The sequence below is a fragment of the Dromaius novaehollandiae genome, chromosome 19 (assembly GCF_036370855.1).
Source record: "Dromaius novaehollandiae isolate bDroNov1 chromosome 19, bDroNov1.hap1, whole genome shotgun sequence".
In the NCBI taxonomy this organism is placed as follows: Eukaryota; Metazoa; Chordata; class Aves; order Casuariiformes; family Dromaiidae; genus Dromaius; species Dromaius novaehollandiae.
The window spans coordinates 11414593-11440274 of record NC_088116.1 but is presented as its reverse complement, the minus strand read 5'-3'; the positions used below and the strand labels follow the sequence as shown (position 1 = coordinate 11440274).

The 25682-nt window shown below is 42.4% G+C and overlaps 1 protein-coding gene across 7 annotated transcripts in view; it reads right to left on the bottom strand.

Annotated features, from left to right (window-relative positions):
* AUTS2 (activator of transcription and developmental regulator AUTS2) overlaps nucleotides 1–25682 on the bottom strand; it is a 767986-nt gene that overhangs the window by 228277 nt on the left and 514027 nt on the right. For all 7 annotated transcript variants that reach the window (XM_064523450.1, XM_064523454.1, XM_064523452.1 and 4 more), the window contains one exon: nucleotides 13622–13651. In XM_064523450.1, coding sequence (XP_064379520.1) covers nucleotides 13622–13651 — 30 coding nt within the window. The remainder of the gene's footprint in view (nucleotides 1–13621; nucleotides 13652–25682) is intronic.

The window sequence follows — 25682 nt, the reverse complement described above, 5'->3', positions numbered from 1 at the left end:
CTTCTGGTCAAACTCTTTTGGCTTTTGTTGCCATCTTGGAAAGACATTTATGCCTTTTTACCAGCTTTAAACATTTTTTTTCCAGTGCCTGTAGAGTCACTCCTGTTTCCAATTGACTTTTCAAATCAGGGTGCTTGCTGTTACTCAGTACTTTACAATAAGTGGACATTCATTAGTGGCAAATGGCAAGAAAATTTATACCGAGTTACACATGGCATCTGCGCCAGCAGCCAACGAGTTCATTCTGATTAACGCTGTCGCAGGAAGCAGCAAGGAGTTTGTAATGATTTGCTAAAGCAGCTATCTGAAAGCTCTTTAGTCAGGTTTCCCATTAACAAAAACAAGCATTAAGTTACTTAAAGGCAATCATTAATAAGTATTTTGTTACCATACATATAAATTGGGCAAAGAAAGGAAACAGAGGAACAGTGACGCACTATCTAAAAACCCAGAGATGCATAGTGTGAAAGCGGTCACCTCTCCGTTTCCCTCCCCACCGGCCCGAGGAATCACGCGCTGGGCTAGAATCCAGCCCAGAATCACAGCTTCAGGCATCCCTGACGCCAGAGGAGACGTGAAACAGCACTACTGATTTCAGAGTAAATCCTAAATTACACTAACGTTGCTGAGATCTGGCAGATTCATGCCCAGGATAATGAATATTACACTGCCATACAGGCAGCATGGAAGTATGCTTTGAAGAGCCAACCTGGCAGTCCCCACCGTGCGTTCCTCAACTTCTAACTTCAAGGTTTACTTGCTGGCGATGATGCTTAAGTGGCATCAGAGGATCCTAAAACCTTTAGAACAATGGACCACTATCAGTCTTCAAAAGTTCTTGTGGAACACTTAATGCAGCCTTATTACAACCTTGTACGTTGCCACTCGGAGGTGGTGATGCTCACAAACCACCCGCCTGCTGCTCCAAGCAGCCCCTTGGATCATAAGCAATGCACAACTCACCATCTGGGAGCCACAGAAGTAAGACAAAAAGTAAAACCAAATAAAGCTTTGAATAGGAGGCACGGGAGCTGGAAGATCTGTGTTTCCTAGCTCTGCCACTGACACAAATAATCCTACTTCAGTTCTTTGTATTTCCCCTCCCGTCCATAGGATCTCATTTATTTATAGCAAAAGATTTTGAGACGAGGATGGTTTCTTCCTCTGTATCGCGCATAGGCCACTGCAAATCCGATGTGGAAGGGGTTTCTGAGGGCTGTTGGGTAGAAGTAACAACATACAAAAATAAAGCATCACGTGGCTTTCAGGCCCCAGTTCTGGTACGTCTTTCCGCTGGAACGGTAGATTTACACAGAACTGGAGCCCCAAACGGAGACCATGTAATGAGTAAGAGCAGAGCTGTTGTTGCTCCTGGACCAGGAAAGAGAAACACAAGCGCTACAGTGACTGTACAGAGGTCACGCTGAAGCCTCTCCTTCACTGCGTTTTTGATGACACATGGCAAGTACGAACATCGATCTCACAATACGTCTGCACCTTCCTGGGAGTACAAGATGCTATGGACTTCTACCACATTGAAAACAACAGCCTTGACTTAACGCCCTTGCAATGCCCTCTAAAACTGATCCTATTCTGCCTGTAGCCCATCTGCTTTATCATGCTACACTGACACCATCAATCAAAGTGACCCTGGCAACACAACGGAGAGAAGTGGCTCCATTCAGAGGGCAACGCTAATGCTTCGTACCTCTTCAGCTCCTTCGAGTGGAGGAACTGCAAGTGTTTTACAGAAAGTTAGCCCAGCCTCTTAGTTCCTGTGAATACGTAAACACAAAAGGAAGATGGCCTAATCAGGGCACTAGTCTGAGATTATGTAAATTGATTGTATTATTATATTACCTATAATACTATATTGCATGTAGTATTATATATATTATAATGAGTATTATAAACACCACTTGGATTCTCTGATGGATTCCCAGGAGCTTTCGATGCTCCTCTCCCAGTGCACTGGTCAAAGGGATGCGTGTCCCCCCGTTCAGTGCCACAGGCACAGCTCCGTGGTGGGACTGGGGCCAACCCTGACCTATTCCCAGTTCCTATTCCCCTGCTCTGAACTGGCAGAGACCCTGTCTTTCCTGCAGTCAAGATTTCATTAAAGCAAAACAAAACCGTAAATCATTCATAACAACAATCCCTCACCAAAAGTCCTGGTGCTAGTGCACATAAATTGCCTACAAAATCCAAGTTTTCCAAAGTCACTTGTGAACATTTGGCACATACTTTGCAAAATTATTTTCTTTGTCCTCTTCCCCAGCCTCTGGCTGAGAATTTGTACCCGATGGGCAACTCTGAGCCGATGAAAGCAGTCATCTCTTAAACCCCCAAAATAAACAGTACCACCAATGCATCGCAACAAGTCAACAATTTGAAAACCTTTCATGCCTCCCTCATTTGCAGAACAGCCCCTTAATCTGAGGTTATTACAGACTCTTACTAGCTGTTCACTTTGGCTAGGATCTGCTAAATGTTTCTCTATAAATTCATCACTCAGTGCCCAGTCACAGCCATGCATTAACTGCTTGGTTTTCCCTGAAAGTAAGGAATTTGATATGACACATAAGTCACCATAAACTCTACAGGATTAAGTAAGTTATTGAATCTTACAGCACAACTGGTTTCTACAAATGATACCCTGGAAAATGACATTATCGCTCAGTGATTTGGTTCAATCTGATTGCTACAGTTAATGTAATAATGTAACTCAATTAGGATGCTTTTGTTATGAATGAACAACCTTGTTTAATATTGTCTGACCATCCAGAGTCAGCTGAAATGCAATGTTGAGAGGGCCTGGGAAGCCTAGAAACTCAGTGGTGCATTTTAAGAGGGGATACCAGCACAAATTAGAAAACCCAGGCTGTTTTTAAAGACACAAAGGTCATGCTGGTTCCTACTAGCTGCAAATTGCAAAGCAGGCATCTCTAACACCTAGAAGTGAACCCAGATTTTCCAAAACAGCACAGAGCAAGGCTTGCACGAGTCAATGCACGCAACTGGACTCATCTTTTCAACGCAAAGCACATCAGGTTCACCTAAAGCCGTTTCTTCCACATTTCTTGGGACCCACCAGCAGTTCTCAGAGCTGAGAGCGACAGCCAGCACACAGCCTGGCAGGACCTGGACAGTCAAAAATTAAACATGTTCTTAAGCCTTTTCCTATTTTCATATACGGTGTTCTTCCGAGGGGCTTACAACACTTCAGCGGAGTTACACACCAAGACACCCGCTGGGATCTGCTGCTTTACTGTTGAAGCATTTATAACATACCTTGTTTGCCCATCTGCGTGCCTTAAACCTGGCACTACTTGACTCTTAAAGCGTCTTTGTGCGAAGCAGATAACCTGAGGTCTCGTGTTCCAGCCCTGTGGCTTCTCCTCCAGAATAAATGACAGTGTCCTTCCAACAAACCAAGCAGGGGTTCACTTGTGGGCAAAATAACAAGGCAGAGCAAAGAGACTTTCCGAGAAGGTGCTATCTTGTCTGTGCGGGAAACGGAAAGGACGAGATTATGCAAATGTGCAATGGATTTACAGAAAGATGAAAGTTCAGAGAGGTTCTTACTCTGCTGCTACCTGCAGGCCCAACCCTAATTCAAGCCACGTGTTTCTCTGCCAGGGGAATTTCTGGAATCTAGGATATACAGTAGCTGTATTTTACCACTTCCAAGTCCACAATACCCTTATTAGTGCTGAGCCAGATGGAGAGAAATATGCAGAAAACCAAAGCGATACTTGCAGGAATCTTTCTCAAGTCATTGGTGCATGCATTTAATTTCCTGTCTCCTTGTTTTCAGCCTGTCCTTGGACATGTTTGTGAGAAACCTGAGAGGGTTACATGTGTTGTGGCCTCCAAGACTCTTAAAAACATGGAATAATCACCATAACTTCAATGTCTTTTTTTTTCTTTCTTTCTAAAGAAAATTTCTCCAAAGAAATGTCTCACCTTCTCATTTCTCAAGCCTAAGACTTTTTTTCTTCTCAAAGAAATGTGAGAACAGACATTCAGGAATAGGGAACATGTTTCATATATGATTATAAAATCCGATTTGTTATAAAAAACAGATGTTACTCAATAGCATAAAGTGTACATGAATATTATATTTGAATAACATATAGTGCACAGTCCTTAAAGAAACATATTTTATAAGCCAGATATGTTTGGACATGGCCAAACTCCAAGATCCACAGATTGAGTTTCTGTCTGCCTCTGCACACACATACCATCCATGCACACTCATTAATACCTGCTTCCAAAAACACATATAAAAGTATATATAATCAACAGATAGCTATATATAGGTACGTTGATCATAATAAGCACACCAGCATGTTTCAGTACACGGCATTCCTTTCAGGATATCTAATCTTGTTTTTGCCCAGAGGGTTTACAGATACTCATGCAAAATAAGAGAGATACCCTATAGATTTCTTAAAGCATCTCAGTTGAAACACTCTAAATTTAAAAATCCACATCGCCCAGCATAACTATTTCCCAAAGGCTGGATTTCAGAGCACGTGTGGGCGTGCACGTGTGTATGCGCGCACACACAACCACACACATTTCTTTGTTGCCTTCAACTAGTTGAATCCAAGATCAGAAAACTACACTGTGATTTTACCCCTGCATCGGTAGCACCCTGAAAATGGCACCTTGCCTAGCGCTCCCACGTACTCCAACCACCTTCACTGAACTACTGCGATCAAAGTTGTGCTACATAGAAAAGACGTAATATTAAAATGTGAACAGGCAAAAATAGCTATCATTTGCAATGCCTTTCTTAGTGCGATCTAAGCTTCTGGAAGGGCTTTAGGAATTTGCCTGTGATCCTTAGAGATGCTCGAGACTGCGTCTTTGTCTCCTGTAGCACCCTGAGAACATCAGCTTTAATCTCGCCTCCCTCCTTGCCCTGCAGGGAATCCGCTCCTACAATCAATATGTGGCTAAAACTCCCAGGCCCAGGCAAGTTTGGCTGCAAGTTTTGCAATAAAGATTGGAAGATTTATGGCCAGGAAGGCATTATACCAAAAGAAAATATCGTGTTGTCTAAATCAGCATCATGTCCCAAAACTCTGCCATAGCCAAAACAATGAAGACAGGATAGCGCACCTACCACGGCAGGATTTAACACCTCAGGATGGACACGCAGGGATATTTTGAACCCAGTCATCAGCTTATACTGAGTATACGAGTTGATAACCCCAATACTTAATCTCACCTCGCCGTGAATATAAATGCAATGAAACCTTTCAAAGAACAAAGCAAAACAGCACAAAAGCTTTTTTATCCTTCCACCTGTGAGCACCCAGATGAAATAAGAGTGAGGGCAGAAGAGACCAACTTCTCGGGTTTCAAACGCGCAGTGCCTAACTCACCCCGCAGAAATGCCCTGCGCAAGGCTGTGCTGGCGGAAAGGGTCAGAGATGCTGCCGTGGGGAGGACCAGAGCTTGTGGGCAGCGCCTACGTCTGCTGTAGATATTGATAAAAGCACTAGGAGGCTGCGGTAAGTTTGTCTTCGGGTATGTATTACGCTTCGTAAAGAAGCGGTTCAAAACACTACTATATTTGATGTAATCTCTCTTCTAAGTTTCCTTAATATACATTTCTCTGCATAGCAATACCTCTAATTTCAAATGTCCATATATATATCTATGCAGACATATGCAACGTACATCTAAATAAACACATACATACAATGAAAGTAACATTTTCTAAGTATAAAAACACGCTGCAAAACAATATATATGTTTATGTGCCATAGTTGATGTTCTAAGACCCTATATGAAAATATATAAAAATAACAAAAATTAAAAATAATAAATACACAGACACTGCTACAGCTGTGTATCTGTATACTGCATATAGGCATGAATGAAAGCAGCATGCAATATGAGTACACAAATGTAAGACACACTTTTTACACATTACCTATTTTGCATGTAGCATGGTACATGCCCCTTACACACATACACATTAGATATACATATAGCACCCCACACTTGAGAATATTTTTGCTATTTTAATTTTCAGGTAATGACTTTACTCTTACGCACGTAAGCCATGCTTACAAATGATACTTTTTTCAAGGATAATAGTAAAGCCGTATTTTAAAACACTGCTGCAACACACATCCGAACACTCAAAGCACCGCACATCATCGGACACGCGAGCGGCAGCGGCCGTGCAGCCTCCCCGCACTTCAACCCGCAACTGTTTACGCAACTGCCAGAAGATGCTCGAAAGCCCCGGGGAGAGCAAAACCTGTTTGGGCCATTGACATTGAGTATCCTTGGTGCAGGAAGTCAGGACCTCCGAGGTATCCATCATTACGCCCGCCTCGAGGCAGGCTGGAGCCAAGGAACTTGCCGGAGAAGCTAGTAAAATTTTAATGCACTCTGTAGTGCGGTCATGTCATACTCAGTTATGGCAAATAATCCCAGATGCCTGCAGAGGTAAAATGGAGCTGTAATGTGCTTGCCTCCTAACCCGAGCTGACAGCAATGATGTACGACTACCATTAGCGGAAAATATCACTTCAACTAACCCATGATCCAGCTCCGCTAAGGGTCACATTATCCATGAGGAACAAATTACACTCCCAAAGTAAATACAAATTTTCTACACGAAATGGGTACAAAAAAAGGAAAGGGGAGCTGGGAGGGGGCAGGGGGAGAGGGCGCGGGAGCGATACGTTACCTATGACAACATGCTGCCGGGTGACAAAGATGATAAAGGACAGGACAAATCACCGGCTGAAAGCACCGGGGCACCGGCGGCCCGGCGAGCACATACTCACGCCTGCAAACACCGCGTCCCCCCCTCCGCGGCCAGCGCATAATCTTTTACAACGAACAGGCTCGGCTCCGGTTTTATTACCGCTCTAGCTGTAGGGACCCTCTATGTGGCACATCAAATGAATAAAAAGGATCCTTATCTTTTCTCCTAATGGGCCTTAAACAGTAAGAAATACTTCATGATTGCCTGAGCGTTGCTAGCATATAAAGTCTGGGTGATCTTTCACCCTCGGGCCGAGTTTAAGGTGCTGCATTTTCCCCAGCTAAAAAGACAACACCTGTCCAAATACTCAGCATAAATCTCAGTGATGGGAAACATCCTGGCTTTGCAGAAACAGTTATAAGGATAATACTGGGAAACTATTTCTCTAATCCTATCCTTAGCCAAAATAAATATGTGGCAAACAGCAAGATATTGGGAGCCCATGACCCAAAGTAATTGCTTGAAACTGGGTTCTCAGCTGCTGTTTCCCCACAGAGCCTTGTTTGCTAAACACGGTGGTACCCACTATCTGAACAGGTTTTTCCCTGAAGAATTTGGCTCTTTAGCAGAGTCAATAATCCTTTCACCAGCGTAGCATGCCCACGCTGCGCGCCGGATGATCGAACAGGCGTGACGACGACTCAGCCTTCTCCCATCAGCCGTAACCTGCCACGCAAACCCTCCCCTTCCCCAGGGAGACCCCATTATGGGGGAGAACATTTCCACCACGATGCCCTCCTCGAGCTCCCATCTTCTCTTACTGGCCTGGAGATGACACTGCTTACATCTCCAGGTTTTCCTCCAGAAACCACCCCAGTCTTCATACATCTGCATTCGAAGAGTGGAGAGAGGTGCTAAAATGTACTCTAATGCCCTCTGCAATAGCACCACAAATGCTGAGACTCCCCTCTATGATCAGACTTTTCCAGACTGGAAAAATTGTTTTACATTATTTATACTCCAGCAGCGCATAAACGTCAGACTGAAACCTTGGCTGAGTTTCTAGACAGCAAGAAGAGTACAGATATTATGGCTACGGTTGCCCTACAAAAATTTAGCTGGTTCCCGGTTAGCTATCTGCTACAGCTTGCACACCACGTAGGTAGATGCTTTCTTTCAAGCGCTAGCAAAACTACTTCTTCCTCCAGATGAAGGGAAAAATATTGCCACCACAGTCTTGCTTCCAAGTCTCCTACTAAAAAAAGATCCCAAACCAAAGTGACTGCCCATGCAGCAATGAATGACACTTAGCTATGAACATGGTTCTCTAACGTACAAGATGGCATACAGCAATTTCAACACTGTTTAATCCATTTGTGATAGAGCTTTTATCACTGGCAGCAGAACATACAAGAGGAAGCCCTGCACTAGGCAGCTATTTACCTTGGTCTTGCATTTTAAAGTGCAGTTTAAGGTGAGCTTGCTTTAGGTCCTGTTTCTGAAGAAAGAGTGATGTACTGTGTTCAACACATGTTTAGGAGCAATGACACCTGGGCCAGCCCGGGTTAAAAGGATGCTCTGTTTATTCAGGGTCAGAGCTGCAGCTGAGCACAGCTCTCCAGATTTGGAGGGCAGAGAGGAAATGGCTTGTTATGAAGTTCCCAAACAACCAACTATACAATTATTCAGTGGGACTGAAATGCATGGTTTTAAATGGCACCATCCCGAGTTCCTCTCGTAATAAATATATCTGAGTATAATTACCCAAACCAGTTGAGTTTGCAATATTGGCCTAAGAATTATGTGGTTTTGTTTGTTTTTTTTTTTTTTTCCCAAACTGAGCCAGAAGCACAGCAGCAAGCACACGTGTATGTATATGTCCACACACACACACATGAATGGATATTTAACTACCCAACACAAGTACACTATATGTATTAAAACTGGGCAATATACGTCTGATACTACACAGCTCTCTCCAAAGCCTATGCAAAAAAGATCTGTCCAAAAACACTTTAGAAACATAGACAGGGTGCATGTGTGAATGCTTTTGCATGTGCATGGATATACATAAATAACCAGTCCTTTCATGTGAGCAGACCAGAGTGATTTATAATGTTTTCCATGCCATAATCTCAGGTTCATAGCTGCTTTTATATATAACCAAATGCATTAGCATTATCATTAAAAACATTCTGAGGCATGAAATACCCTTCAGATGATTTTTTTTTCCCCACAGCCCACGTGGTGCTTACGGTGCTGCTCAAGCCAGAAATAAAGTCTGACGAGCAACATGCTCCCACCAAGGTGGGCTTTTTAAATACAACCCAATCCCAGCCTGCTACCAAACTGCGTCCTATGCAAAGTCCACCTAAGGCAAAGCTGTTCCCCTAGGAACGCACCGTGGCCTTTGGGCTGTAACCGTAACTAGTCCACCATGGCACCTGATGGCATTGGGCCCTGGAGGAACGCCTTTTAATGGGACTCAAGAACATCGCTAAGAGAGAATTCATTGGGTGCCACTAAGATACATGGCATTTAGTCATTAATCGCAGCCATTTGCATGTCAAAGTTGCATATTTCTGATCAAAGTTAGATAAAATTTGAGCCGAAGCATGTCTTTTTTCCTCCCGAATCTAACATAAGGAACAACTCCGTGTACATTGCAAAGCAGTCCCCATTGATCAATGAAATATTTTCCTAGAAAAAGCTTCAGTGAAAAAACACTAAAGCACCATAGATTGAGCCTTAATTTTAAAACTAGTCTACATGGAGTGGTGAGAGGAAATGCTGGAGAGAATGAATAAAAAAGGACCTTAGTCCTTAAATCATCTTTAGCTCTTGACTGCCTCATCACAGGTGTTTGTATGTCTTTTCAAACCAGGACTTCTGTTTTCAGGAAACTATGTATTTGCACTAATGCTTTTTCAGTGTATTAATTACTAGGGGTATAATTTTAAAGACTGTATCTACATATCACAAGAAAGCACAGTCGTGCTTAAATTTGTCAGCTGTGCAATAGCTTGCCCTAATTTTAGACTATCAACTCAAGACCTGCACAAAGAGCAAGACTGACAGACTTTTTAATGGAGAAAATATGAGGTCCCCTGGGATCCGTACTTTCTTCTGATTCAGGAAGAAATCCCAGCGGCATTTGCTGAAAGGATCCCAGGACAGAAAACGACATCTCACTAAGTATTAGTGATTTACATTCTGATGCAAGGCCTCCAAATATACATTCCCTCCACAGATATACTTGTTACCTCTTCAGGTTTTTAGCAACAGGAGAGCAAACTTTGAACGCTCCGGTCCAATACTGTGTGCCAAATTGGAATGAAGGAGCATTAATCTATATAAATATATAAATTACCCACCCAAAACATGTCATTTAAAATTGAGATGCTGACACAGCCTTAGATGCAGTACTGCTGAGCAGGGGCTGCGTCATTTTTCAGTTAAATATCCTTGTTTTTTCTTCCAGAGAAACCTCTGGAGAAATGTCTCATATGAGGGCAGACATAGACAGAAAGTGACTCTGTCTGTCGGCTCCCAATTAAAGGCTAGGGAAGATGGATTGGAGGCACAGCCACCACCTAATAGAGATCAGATATCAACAGTGATTTACACAGCCAGATAGATACATATTCAAGTGGGGAAAAAAAAGAATGCTAACAGCCAAAGATGCATTACTTCTCCTACTCCGTCACCACTCTCCAGCTTCCCATGTCCTGCTCCTTCCTGGATTCTCCTGTTTCAGCATGGCCCTTGTAGTCACGTTTGAACTGACTAGCCTTTCAACCACCTTACATCACGTTGATCTTTTTTATTGAAATACACTGGCCTATCTTCCTGAATCACAGGTCTTATTTATTCTAGTAGAAATATGTACACGTTATTCAATGCCCCTTGTTGCCTTGCTCCATCCTCCCACAGAAATCTTACTGCCCACGCACGCCGGAGGATCAGCCCTCAAAACTCCTAAGTGAATCAAAATTGTTTCCTTTCCGCATTTCTGAAGAGCAAGTACAGAATCCATCTGTAGCATCAACCATTTATTCTGTACACTTCAGTATACTGAACTCTGTAAGAGATGGCCCTAAAGAAAAGTAGCTCCCCTCTTCACAGAAACGCCTCAGGGAGAGATCTGTTTCTGGCGGGAGGAGAATAACTACAGAATCCCCGGAATACGTTGACCTAGGACCAAGCAAGAGCAATTTGACAATTCACTACTAGAACAGCTCCATTGCTGGAGGTTGATACCCTCGTAATGATACCAGGCACTTGGGTCAAGGATCTTAGAAGTTCTAACCCTGCTGAGTACCCTCAGCTCCCGCTGTCATTAATGAAACCTGAGGATGCTGACCACTATTTATGAAACGATCAACCTCTTGCACAGACGTTTGGCACCTTCTCTTCTCCCGGTGTGTTGTGCTTATAGGAATTTTTGGTCTGAAAAACGCTATTTTATTTCGAGCAGGAACTCAAAATCTTCCAGGGTCCTATTGAAAGAGATCTAAAAGATCCTGCCTGTCTGAAGAAAAGAAGTTTCTACTTGTCAGTTAAACAAAGGAATAACACACAGCCTCCTTTATAGTGTGTACTTTACCTGTCATCCAACAGCCCATTATCATGTCACGGCAGAGTGCACTTTTCTACAGGTCACTTTGTTTAAAATGACATGGATAATGCACATGTCAGCGAGCTGACAGTCCCGACCGTCCTTCAGAGATAAAAACCGCAAGACGAGCGCCTGTTCTTATCGGGGGTACATGCCTTGGTCTATCATCTAAGTCAGGCAGAACATGATTTCTCCAGAGAGCACTTTTTTCATTTCCTGATTTTAAGAAAATCAAATAAGCACCATTTGTCTTCATCTGAATATGCTTGACCTGCTCAAATGATGATGTCTCGCATTTTATAACAGGCTACATATGCTGAATTCAAATTAACAGCAGAACAAGGCCTTTAGATCTCCGCCTAGGCTGCCAACACAGGCTGAATAAATATGCCAGGGTTAGCAGTCGTCTTTTAGATTTGGGCCTGAGCTATAAAACTCAAAGCTGGGTCTGGGCCTGGGATTTGAACAGCACTAAATTACCAGGCATATTTGGATCTGCACTTAATCCCATTTCATTAGGGGGGAAGACAAAATATAGATCACAGGGATGAAGTCTGGGTCTGGATATTAATTCCTTCCTGTCCAAGTACTGGGATGTTCTGTGGGAGGTACAATCTGGAGTCTCTCTTGCATCGTACTGCCGAAACAACCCTCAACTAGCAATACCCGCATCCCAAAAGCTGCCTATATAGGAGCGCTGTAAGACAGAAACATTGCAAATCTGGTAGCGGTTAGCTCAGTAAATGCAGCAGTGGCAGGAAATTACACTTCTAGTTGTAGATGCCATAAACATAGGGGCTGAAATTCAGTTTATCATCTTCCACTGCAGAAGGAACATCCTGAAAATGAATAATCACTTCACAGGATGGAATTTAATGGTAACGCATTAAAAATTCATATCTAAAAGTGCAGGTTAATATTCTGTGCAAAAACCCAACAAAACCTCCCTTTTCTGTTGTCACACTCTGATTAACTCCAGCGATTAGTTCCCTTATGAAAGGGAAATCACTGCAGTTCAAAGTAAACAGTGGTTCTTCAACATAGTTAGCAAATTATTAAGAGACACAAGGAAAAAAAAATCTTTACTTGGGAAATAGCTGAAAGCTTAAGGGCAAAGATTTGGCAATTGTACACAGAACAGTTTGAAAATTTCCTTGGCTTCTTGCTATACAAATCCCGTGTAGAACTGATTAAATTTATGAAAGGCAATTTCTGCACTCAGTGTTTCCTTGCGGATTTCACCAGATATTTGTTATTTTCTGTCGCGTTAGCCACACACCAACATGGTCCTCCTCTCTTCTCAGTTTAACTTGGAGCTAGTTAACAGAATATGCCTCATGAAACTAAATAATGCCATGATATTACACAAACCTTATCTTCTGACATCATCTTACCCCCTCCCCAACTTCCATTCCCCACCTAACTCAGTAAAAGAGGAGGAAAAAGTGATTACATTGTCAAAATCTCTCTTAAGGCTCAACATATGAATGAAATCACAAAATTCCAACCTGGAAATAAAGAAGTTAGACTAGTTTTTCTGCAATGATTATTTCATTTTGCCAAAGAAGAAAGTTAGATGTCAGTCTGTTCATAACAAAAATAAGGCATAAAAACGCATCAGTGTGAGTATCAGTTCAGTTCTTCATTACTATCAGCCTTCTAAACGAGAAATAGCTTTGCAGACCAGCACCTCTCTGACTCTTCAGCATCACATTCTTCCTTTTTTCCCCACTTAGAAACCCACAATTATTGTGATAATTATCAGCAAAATGTGTCACTTAATGTGCAGTTTCCACGTTTCAAAAAAAACAAAACCAAAAAAAACTTCCCTAACACTTCAATTGGAGTTTGAAGAACCTTGCCTGTAGACAAGCAAAACAGGCAAGTGGGTGGTTAAATAACTGTTAAAAAGTGCAAATGTCAGGGTTACAAATGCATTCACTTGCATTATTAAACTGCTAGCACTTCCCAAGGGAAAACGCAGCCACAGAAGGGGTTGGTAGTCAGAACAGTGTTCATAAACATCACGCACAACCCCTGGCATCAATATGCTTGAAGATGGATTGTGTAGCCTCCAACCTATTCATTAGAATACTCTTTCCTTGGAGGTCTATTCCAAAACCAAACCTAAGGTAACAAAGTCTTTTCTTCATATAGAGTCGTACTGAATCAATCCAAAAAGAAACTTTGAGTAAGTAACAGGATAACAGGAATAAGTGAATCCAACAGCATATTTTCACACCCATATTGATTCCCTTTCTTACCTTTTCTTCTTGATCACTGTCGCTGTCACACTGAAACAGAAGAAAAAAAGAACAGGTAAGAGAAGGTTGCTAAAGCAAGTTGGTAAAAAAAGGAAAGATTTCCCCAAACAAGATGGCTGAAATACTCATAAGCCCCATGGCTTCAACTCCAGTTCCTTCTGGGAAAACCGCAATTACTGTCCGGGAGGGAATTTGTGCTTACTGTAGTTGAAGACAACACATTACTATGTTTGTTTTCAGCGCAATTTTTTCATGATTCACAAAATGCATCTGCAATGCCCTCTGCTAGGCTAATTCACATGAAAGGGAGCTGATGGTGCACGAGCACATCCACACTGTAAAACTGGATCAGGGAGGAAGAAAAACAATATTAGAGGGCTGCTTCGCTTTCTTTTGATGGACAGTATTTCTCACATTGCCTGCCAATAAATTAGCTTCAAAGGCTTCTCAGATTGGAGGGTACTGAAACAGTTCAGGTTTGCCCATCCTAGAACAGAAGCACTTACAAGGCTACCATTTTACGTCAGCATTATTTGGAAGATTCACCCTGTATCATTGCTTACAGCTGCTCCAGTAAAGAATTCAGACTGCAGTGGAACCAAGAATATGCCAAATTAATGGATTCATTGAGATTCTCTAGACTTCAAAAGTAGCCCAGGTAACATGGTAGACATTTATAACACTGTATAATACTGAATGTTAGCACTGGAGGGTCTTGCTAATTACCAAGTGCCATTGCTCAATTTTTAAAGAACTTCAACTATTGGAGAAATACAATAGAAAACAGAGGAATCACAAATGAGTACAGAGAAGCATCAGAACTCCAAACCACACATGGATTTGCTAGAAGCACACAAAGAGCATTGGAAATAGGTAGGTGAGGACTGCGCGACTAGCTGCTTCTCTTTTCTTCTCTCTTCAACCCAGATTCTGACTCATCCCACCCAATTCTGAGTAACAACACAGTAGTCGCACTCTGCAGCAGAGCGCGACAAACACCTCCAAACAGCTTTAGCACCTGGAGCACTGAATTGCCTCTGTCTTTCCAGGGATGAACTCAGACTTCTGCAAGTCTAACCGCAGATGCTTCAAAGGAAAGCATAGTATCACCAAACAGGAGAACTGGGCCTCCCTAGCACCATCAGCTAGTCCTCGATTTATGTCCATACAGCTGAGAAGTGAGTTAAGTCCATTATGCAGTTATATCCTATTTAATACATCTGAATATTTTAATAAAGCAACCAAACTCCTTTGAAATCAGTTATATTTTGTGAAAGTGAATTCCAAAGGTTAACTACACAGTGGGATTTGAATAGACATAGCCAAATACACCCACAAATATATATATCTGATTTGCACAAATTGATTCTTCTTCAGTGCGTTGGTTTTTTTTAATTATAATTTTTCAGTTTCACTGTCTTATTCCTTGTCTTTATTGGTACAGGGGGTGAAAAGGTGCCTTCGCCCCAATGAGCTACATACTAATAAATTAAAGGCTAAGAGTTATTTATAGGTACTTTCCAAACAATTTAAAATGAAAAAAAAAATCAGAGAAAATTACAATCTGTTTTCAGATAGTTCCAAACAGAAATGCAAGCAGTTTCTTTAATAACTGAAATGATTTATTCAGCACTAGTTGCACCTAAATACTCTGCTAACTAACAAATGAAATGGAGCACAAAGGTATGAGACAGTTTTAGCTCAAAATTTGAAAACCTCATGCAAAGACCAAGTTTATGAAGAAGAGAGTACTTAAACAGAAGGAAAATCACAAGGTTTTAGAACATGCTTTTATATAATGGACTCATACCCTTATCCTGTAAGTGTTATGCATGTTGACTGCAGCATGACTACGTATGTGAAATTTTGGTATGCAGCTAAGCATTTGCTGGCAAAGCAAAGCCCCATGTTTGCAGATCTCCATCCATGAAAATCACAGCACATCACAAAGAATTCCCATCCACTATCCCCATTTTTAGTTTACTGCCAAAATTGAGCTGTTGGGCTACAGTACCTTTTCCCATTGTTTCATTACTGCCAGGACCCAGCACGACAGCAAGGACTGTGTGCCCTATACATTAGGATGCAGTATAACGTACTGAGGTGACATCTCAAAACAGGGAGCCCAGAACCAATTGCTCCATTTGTTTGTCCCCTTCCCACCCACTGACAGGCTGGGAAAGAGCTCAGGGTTTTGTGGTTTCTGCAGCGCGGAGGTACTTGGGGAGAAGAATACTTGCCAGCAGTGACATCTGAATTTGCCAGCAAAACAGTTACCCACATTTGAGCGAATCCGCAGAGGAAGCGCGCGGAACGACGTCGGTGGGAAGCTATTTCCATCAAAGCGTTAAGCCTCCTGCTTTCCGACAGTCCAGTTCTAATTTCAAGGTCCGCTTAATTCCACATCAAATAATTACTGCTATACCCAGAAGCACCTTGTCTCCAGAGCTAAGCATATGGCGAAGGACTGAGACCTACTGGTGTCCATTATGGAAGCAGCACGGATGCCAAGCTGATTAAAAATGCTCCGGCTCCCTTCACAACATGCCCAGTGACTGACAGCTTCGCGATTTGGCCAGTCACCGTGGCTGCCAAGAAAGCCTCTGCTGCGCGGAGGCCCACATGGCACGCGGAGAAAGCGGCTCCGTTCCTGCTATTAAATTCCCATACTGACCCGAGGACTTTGCTGTGAGCTCAGCAGGAGCACACCATCCAATTTACAGCTCCAGCCTCCAGAGCCCTCCGTGCCAGCCTCTGGCAGAGACGAATGATGGTCAAAGCCCTCCAGCTCATAAATTATGCAAAGGCAATAAATGCACTCAGCAAACAGCTCCTAACGTTTGCCTAGCCTGGCTCCAGCTACACTTTGTAAAATGCCAGGGGTCCTGCATTACACAAGGCATCTATTTCATGCACAAAGGGGTTTTGTTGATGGGGCGCAAGGTAAGGAGCCCCACAGTCCAGCGGACCTGTCCCGTCCCAACCGCAGAATTTCGTGGCGAAGTTTTACAAAAGAAAAAACAGGAAAAAGAGGGGAAGGAGGAAAAGGCTTTTGAACTGCTTTGCGGTTACATTTTCATTCAGTGTACCGCGTAGAAACACATGCATATTTGTGTGTTTTGCACAGCCCTGTTAAGTTGAATTTTCCAGGCAGATTAAAGACACTGATTTCCTCCGCTTCATGGAAAGAATCAGACAATTTATTTGCAGGGGTAACTGCAGGAAGGCTTGCAGGAGAAGAGGGGAAGAGGAGGTTTGCTGCTCAGGCTGGAAACTGAATTGCAGCAATTGTATGTCCTTCCTGTGCCTGACACAAAAGTCTGCAGCTCAGGCACGCGGGGCATCTCACTTGCACTCAAATCCCCCAGTGGTCCCGACTCTGATGTGCTCATTTTTGGATGCATTTCCCCCCCCCCCCCCCCCCCGAGGTGCTAAAGGGCTAGCAGTTTCCATTTGCCACAGACTATACTGCCCACCACTTCTGGAGAGCAGGGCCTGGAAACCAAAGCTCACAACCCTGAATTCGATTACCCCAAATTACTGCTCACATTGGAAAGCTTGACTCTGCATTGCTTGTTGCCTCAGTTCCCTCATCTGTAAAATGGGGAGGAAGTATTTCTCCACCTCCCAGGGCCACAGAAGAAGTAAAATAATTTAAGTGCTTTGAGATTCTCCAAGCAAAAGTACAATGAAAATCTGTACAATGGAAACAGCAGAGCCACATTGTCTTAATCTCACTTTAGTCTGCTACATGGTCCTTGGCAGCTTGGTTGCAATTCTGTTAACTGACAGGTTTCACCGTATTAATAACCAGTTCACCTGTTTTTCTGTCAACAGGTTAGACACAGCCTTGCTTTTTAAGGATTCCAACATGCCCATCAATATTTCCAGAAGGAAATCTCACCTAAAGGGATAAGCACCATTACCAGACACAGAGGTCAGGGCAATGCATAGCAGTCTAAATTTAAATTCAGCCTATATATACAAAATGACAGTTCTGTATAGTAGACAAGTGTTTCTTCTCCATGATCTTGTAGTTCAGAAGTGGCTCTGCTTTTCCAGCTTTTTAAAATGTCCCTCATTTTTCACTGAGTGCAATCAGCACTCTTCAAAGATTCTTTAAAAAATAGTGGTTTGCATTTTGGACAAGTGAACTACATTCAGTAGACTTCTCCTAAGGTAACTCATAGCACGCTTCCTGTAAACTTGGATGAAGGTGAAAGATGCTCCTGTGCACAAGTCCAGCCCAAAGGTTTTGCACCAGACATGTCTCGTTTTGGAGCTTAAGTGATGGAAATGCTTTGTGCTGGCCTTCTGCTTTCGGCTGAGTTACCGCATTTTGTGGCAATTACAGAACGATGGTTTTTCAGCGTTCTTCGTGTCACGTTTCAGGAAGCCAAGGCTCCGTGCACACACTGCATCTGAACATTCTGCAAACAACAGGAATCCAAAATACCATTTGCAGATAGCGTGACCTGATTTTTGGATAACTGTCACTAGCTTCACTGGGAGCTGCAAGTGATAATGTGGCAAAGCAGGACAAGGAGTCTGCTGACATATTTTACACCTGAGCAAATAGAGGCTTTTTTCTCCAATTCTCAAATGCAAGGCATTTACTGTCTCCAGAGTGAACATGAGTCACGACTGATTGCAGTCAACCAGGGCCAGGTCGAAAAGGACCCAGAGCCAGATTTTCAAATGCTGGCCTACATGATCAAAAAACCAACCAAACACCCCTCAGCTCTCATTTAGGCACTGAAATGAAAGCCAGATGAGCAAAATTGCTGAGCACCCCCAGCTCCCGTTACGACATCCACGGCCAGGGTTTCAAACGAGCATGGCACTAAATGCCATGAAGTCCTTTCAAAATGTAGCCTGCTGGGCCCCTCAGAGGAAGCAGCACTTGAAATGGCTGTTTTATGGTTTTGAAAGTCTTGTACCAGGCAGAAGGGACTCTAGCAGTTTTCCCAAAGGAGAGACAGCGCTACAAAGCAAGCCCAAAGCAAGTGACAGAAAATTCACTCAAAACTGTCTCACACAAACTTTCTCCATGGAGCTATAAGGGAAATCTTAGGATTGTTCCCGATTTCAACGATCGGTCCAGACTGACGATGACTCGCTCAAAGTGGCCACAAGTATCACTCAAACCATTCAAATAGCTTTAGTAACTAAACCACATGGGGTACGAGGCACCACGTCACTTGACACGCACATGCTAAGTGTTCACGCTTCACTTTGCGGTCCTTCTGCAACTCCATGCTCAAGCAGCACTAATCGGAATGAGTAACCCACAGACTTGCATTTATATACACTTGCTGCAGTCAAGATTCAAACTGTTGTTCCCAAAATGAACTCACCATGAGGAGGAAACATGCAAACTTGTAAGGTCTTCGTACCAACAAATAAGAAGGCTCCTTTTTCTCCCCTAGATTAAATCTTCTGAATTACTGCTATCAGTCAGGGTTGATGCACCTCATGTGTTTTGGGGTATGCACAAATATAACTGCAGTCCGGTAAACTGGAAAGTGGAAAAAGAACTGTTTCCTTTATAAGGTTTAATTACTGCTGTGTTTTTTAGAAGAAAGCAGGAAAACTGAGGATTGGGCTAAAGATGGCATTGTACCTCCCAAGTCTCCTGCCCCAGCTGGACAGAGTGTTAAGTTAAAATGCACAGCACATCTCCCACAGCACCCGCAGAGTGGGACTGATCCTAACACCACGTTTCAAAAATCAGTCGCCCTGTGAGGTTATAGCTATAATTTGCGCCCATTTTAATAGCTTGAGAGAGTCTGGCCCAAATCAAGCTGAGCAAAGGTCTCTGCCACCTCGCCAGCTCATTCAGGCTGAAGCAACACTGTGGAATTCTATGTACCTTGCTGATTGAACACATTCTTGTGCAAAAAGTGGCAATCATTGAATATATCACGTACAATGACATTGAGGAGGGCATTGTTCTCTATTCTGCTCAATGGACTTTGCTGGAACAGCTATTTCATATCTTGGATCCATTTATCATTGCCACCAAAGGAGCCAGCGCTGCTGAAACGCCAGCGCTGAACAAAGTGATTCTACTCATCTGTCTGCTGAAAAGAAATCTGAAGAAAATGAGGGAAAACCCAGACCTCAGCCATGTTCACACTGACATTTACAATATTCTTGTCCATCTATCCACCAATGACAAACTGACAGCCTTGGAAAGGGCAAAGATGATATTTTAGCTATACAATTAGACCTTCGCTTCCAAGAAAAAAGGAGAAAAAAACATCTCCTAGATGAAAGGAGACACAGACAGGGAATAAATGGGCAATTTTCTAATTGATGAAATGTAGACAGGGAGAGTCACAAAGAAACTAAGAGCAAGAATTTCACTTTTTCTTTCCCATCTCTGACTTGGCCTGCAAGTAGAATTCAGCACGGAGCTCTTCGCCAAGGAATCTTATATATAACCTCTCACAAATTGGTTAACATCACAGTCTGCTTAGCAATTCTTCACCATTATTCACATTGATTCAGTGTAAGGTACGACTCTGAAACAGAGACAGTCCAAGAAGTTTAAGGTCTGCTTTCTCAAAAGCCAAAATTATGGATTATTCACATAAAAGTCCCATTTTACACAAATTACCTTAGTCTGGACAAAAGATTGCAAGACTGACCTCTAATCTGAATTCCATTTTATCCAAACTACTGCAGTTCAGATGAAATATCAGTCTTGGACATTTAAAGTTATCTTGGCCCCTTAGAGGAAAAATATTCAGAACTTAGGACCACTTTCTGCTATAACTCTTTTTAATTCCTCCCACCCATGACTTATATGATTGTTTCATACAGCAAAACAACAAAGCCAGTGGCTCCTTCTAGCTCCACCATCCACAAAACAATGCTTTGATACATTTTTATCATTAAAATGAAAAAAAGATTGCACTATGCATGATAATGTAGATCCACATTATGTTTATATGGAACATGTACATCCTTTGCAACTGGTGGGTGGTGTACATAATTCTGGTACACCACAGTGGGTTTACTTGTAAAACAAAGGGGTATTTTACTCCAGAAAGAGCTAAATACAAGTCCTGCTTTGAGGGTTGATTCTGTAGTTTCCAAATCAGCCTGTATTTCAGAATTAGTAACCACACAGACAGCTTGCAGGTCAAACCCAGCCCACAGGACATCCTAAGCAGCATACCGCCTTTGCCTTGACGAAGTGCTGTGGCAGCAGTGACCCTGGCTGCACGGACACACTGAGCCCAACACTGCTGTGGCTGTTTCCTTCTGTTTCCATGGTCCTGTCCAGCAGCAGGAGGCCCTCAAAGCCCATGCCTGCTCCCAGAGTAGCAACCAACTTGGACTGGGTTGCAACCTCACCTCCTTTCCCCATGCTCGACTCTGCTCCTCTCTCTGAACCCCCAGCTATCCAGATCCAGGAAAGGCAGAGGAGGACCACGGACTCTTACAGACACTGCCATGCTGTCAGGTGACTGGAACGATCCCTTGCATAGGAAAAGAGATCAGGCTTGTCCAGATGCAGATTGGCAATATCATTTAAGGGAGAAGGGAGAGGGTGGAAGAACTTCTCCAGCTGGCTGGGGAGGCAGCAGGAGCCTGCAGAAGCACAAAATGCAAAGCTGGCCTGAAGGGCTGCCAGGGACTGCTGCTGCTCCTTGTCCTGTCTGTGTGCACAGGGCTGTTTCAACCCGGGAAACAGGCCACCAGCACCTTCAGGCACAGCCTGAAGGATGAAGGGGAAACCACCCCTGTAAGAAACATTTTCCTCTGCTCCCTTGGAACACAACTGAGATTAGTAAATTATTGTAGTTCTTGGAAAAGTGCATCTCCCCTGGTTATCCCTTCCGATGGCTTCCTTATGGTGTCATTGCTCAATGATCCCACAAGTTCTTAAGTCCCAACCCAACTATCTCCAAAATACAGGAAGATGCTCCTAACTGTTTCAGTAGAAGATTAAAGGAGCCTTCCAGATGCAGCGTTAGAAAGCTAACAATGGCATGAGCTACTCGAATCAGCATCCTCAGAAAGTGTCTGCACAAGTCAAGCATCCTACTTCCACAAGACCATCTGGGCACTTAGCAACCATTGGACATTTAAACATCCTAACTTTAGTTTCACAAAGTCGTGCTCTTTTGCAGCAGAAGAAGGGGCTCACTGCCTCATTCCTCAATACGCTACATCAAAAACTGACTATATTCCTTCTCCTTCTGAGATTCTGAATATACATTTGCTACCTTCTTATCTGCCTTTCAGCTGTACATAGCTTGCAGTACGTAATGTCATTTTTAGCACTCGTCTGAACTGGCAAGTACTTTGTCAGGACTCAAAAAATAAATAATGGTAAATAATAATAAAAATGTGCATTTAAACCAGTGGACTAAGTCAATAGTAAAGAATTAAACTAATCAGTGTTTAATGAAGTCAGTGCCTGATAGTGAGTTAGCCAGGGTCTCAGTATAAGAAAGGATTCCTGTTATTCATACCTCCTGGTCTTAGCTCAAGAGTGCAGTTTGGGATTTGAGTCTTCCAGGTGCTTACAGGCTAATGAAATCAAAATATCCTGATGGACAAGAAGCAAAGCATGTTATGGGTTAAAATAATACAAGAATCTATTTTTTCCACTGTGTTGTGATCCATAAAAATCACCCTGAGCTTTTCCTCTTTCTTCTCTGCCTGTGAAGCCAATTGCTTTGATTGCAGTGATATGAGCTTGCTGAAATGACTTGCCCTTGCTTGTGAAGCAAATGGAACATGCTAATAGAACTTATCGCATTACCCGATGCAAAAGTGCCATAGCTCATTACTTTAAGATAAAAGGATATCATTGCAGACGGGAAGCAGAATTGACTTTCTGAGGCCCGACTTGATGATGATTTAATCAACTGCTCTCTTTCACTTCTCATCTCTGCGCCTGTCGGTTTCACAGGTGCTGTTAAATGAGACACTCAGAAAGTGAGCGGAGGCAAAGAAATTGCTGTCATTACTTTTCAAGAAAGGAGGTATGCAAATTTTCGACAGAAAGATTGCGTTCATAATGGGCCTGGTAAAATACAAGGATCATGCTTGACAGGTGAGGGCAAGTCATTTGTACGTCCTTATAGTGAAGCAACCATCCTCATTTAGAAATTGTGCTCGATAAGAGAAGCTACAAATGAAAACCATGCAATGGCTGAGAAGCAGCAAGCAAACCTTTGAAGGCTTTGCTATTGCAAATCTGACTTCAGCAGGTGCCTGGCATGCCTTCACACATGTCTATTCCTAGCTGCCAGATGGCCAAATTTTGACCTCAGTGTCTCACAGAAACTCCTTTTTTTAAAACACTGTCAGCTTTGCATGTGCAGGCTGGGGTCTGAGAGTTTCCTCCTTTCTTCATCATCGTTGCCAGAAATAGGAATTGCAAGGCAAAAAGCTAAGTCAAGACAGAGATAAGTTTGAAAATGGAATCAATCGATTGGAGGTAACAGCTTGTCTTCTTATGCATATAACTGCGTATTACAAATCTCAGAAGGTCGAGAGCTTGTGGCTCATCCAACCCAAGGAAAAGGCAAAGAAAGAACAAGCTGCAAGAGGCTTCTGCAGGGAAGCAAGGAGGCCAAGAAAATGCTTGTTCTGGGCCCAGAAGGTACCTGGTGTCCTGTGCAATTACAACATGAAAGCAAGGGAAGAGAGAGTGGTTTAATGTCTTCTTGGTCTAATGGAAGACCTCCGATATTCCAAAATTAGGAGTAAAAGATGGAACAATAATTGACGTGATGAATTATGTAAAGTCTAAAAACACTTTATAGACCTTGGAGGACTATTGAGCTGTTTGGATCATTTTAAATGGGGAAAAGAAATACAAAGAGTTCTTTCTGGTGTCAATCCGGTTTTCAATCAGAGCTTGATAGTCAATCACAATTAACAAATTCTTTGGAGACTCCGCTGTCTGCAAGTTATGGATACAATAGCTGGCCATAAAAATGTTAACGTTTTGCCTCAGATAATAGTATAGGATTAACAAGAACTAATGCCATGAATGTTGAGAATTAAATAGGAAGAGCTGGGAAATATTGCCACGAAGCAAGTTTGTTACGATGGACAAGGTTTTAAGTAAGAGCAGCCACTGTTTTAATCCATTTACATATGCTCATTTTAAGAGTTTACAGTATTCTTTCTCAGGAAACATTCATTTCATCAGATGCTCCTATGTTTGCTTATGAAATTCAAGTATTGGATATGTTATTTGACAATTTCCCTGTGCCTCGGGTTCTTGACCACTCCACACCTACGTAAATGGTAGTGACCCAGTAATACCCTACGGATCCGTCTCACCTCTAGCCAAAAACACTTCATTGCAGGTTGAAAAGCAACATGATCTAGAAGAAATGGCTTTGGACTAGGACTTGCAAGATCTAGCTCCGTCACTGGCTCTCAGGATCACCTCAGACAAGTCACTTAATCTGTTCTTCTATCAACTCCCTACTTTTCATTTATTTGGACTATTAAGTAGTATGCTCTCTAGGATTGGGTTACTTTTTACTATATATGTTTATAAAAGTGCCTAGCATAATAGCGCTTTGCTCTTGGTCAGAAAATTTTGGTGCTAGTAGAAGTTACAAAGAAAGAAGCATTAAGACTTAGATCAGGCCCTAGACACATAGTACTCATTTTCAATATATAATTATATCTCATTTTCCACCAACTAAACTGCCTAACCTATAGCAAATCATATCATTTCAACTGAAAGTTATTTTTATTTTAGATTACAGATACACACAAAGAAGAAACAATAAAATACCAACATTTCAGAGGGGTCATCATCATCTTTCGCAGGCTGCAGCAACTCTGAACACAAAATGGCTGCTGAATGCACACAAGGAGACGTTCGGTTGACGTGTACAATAAACCAGTTGTAGAAATAATACCAGAAATGAAAAATAATGAATAAAAAAGCCAGCTCTTCTCCTTCCCAAACAACAAGAAGCTCTTTAGCTTTTCCACTCTGTATCTTTACACTAGGCTAAGCAATTTAAACTGAATTGTATAAATAATAATAATAATAATTCCCCAAACAACCCAAAACAATTGATCCTTAGGGATGAGACCTTAACAGCTGAGCCATAAACCTCTGAGAATTGCATTTTAATGGATACTAAAAAACTCTTAACTAAGCCATATACATATAACCTGAAACAAAGTGATTTATTTGTGTTTAAGCCATTTTCGAACTCCCATAAATGTTCCTCATTGTCATACTGCCAGAAAAATCACTCAGGCTGCGTACTCAGCCCTGTGAACGGCCTTCTATGTTGTGCCTTCTTCTCTTTTCCACTCTGTTTTATAGTTCATTACTTGCACAGTTGTTATATATTATTATTTATTGCTGCCATTTTTGCAAAATTTATAATTTGTCCGTACTAGACTTGAGGGAGGACGAGGATTATTCTAAGTTTACGGCAAGTAAATATAAATTCTAAAGACAATGGCCCTCTCTGGCCTGCTTTCCTCAAATTTCCTGTTTTGACATACTCTATGCTATAATTTGGAATTTGTAATCTCTTATTAGAAAATGAACGCTTTTTTTTTTCCCCCTCAGACTGCTGCAATTGCAGCAATTGGAATTTAAAATAGCAGTTGCATTTCTTTATTTAGAGGTAGGCAGAATTGTATGTCCCTGATTTATCAAGCCAAACCCAATCCTACTTACTCACAGAGTGGCTGGGCAAAGTTAAGAATATTAATATTCAGGTGAGACACTACCCCATGGAGCATCCCCTGCTGAGGCCTCCTCTTTCACTAACACAGGGGGCTGGAAGTGGTACCTCTGCGCTCATACTGCCCACATTGCTACTTCTCATCGAACCTGTATGCTGGGCTTCTCCAGCTCTCCCTCCCTGAGGGCTTCTTGTGATCAGTCCTAAACCTGGGTGACCCTCCTCTCTTTTCAGACAAATCTCTCTATTACTCCAACATTACTCTCTGCAACACTGATGTAGGAAAACTGGGACTCACGGTGCTAAACTATGTGGCTACAGTTACAGTAGAAAGACAGAAGATTTGGAAGACCCAAATCTCA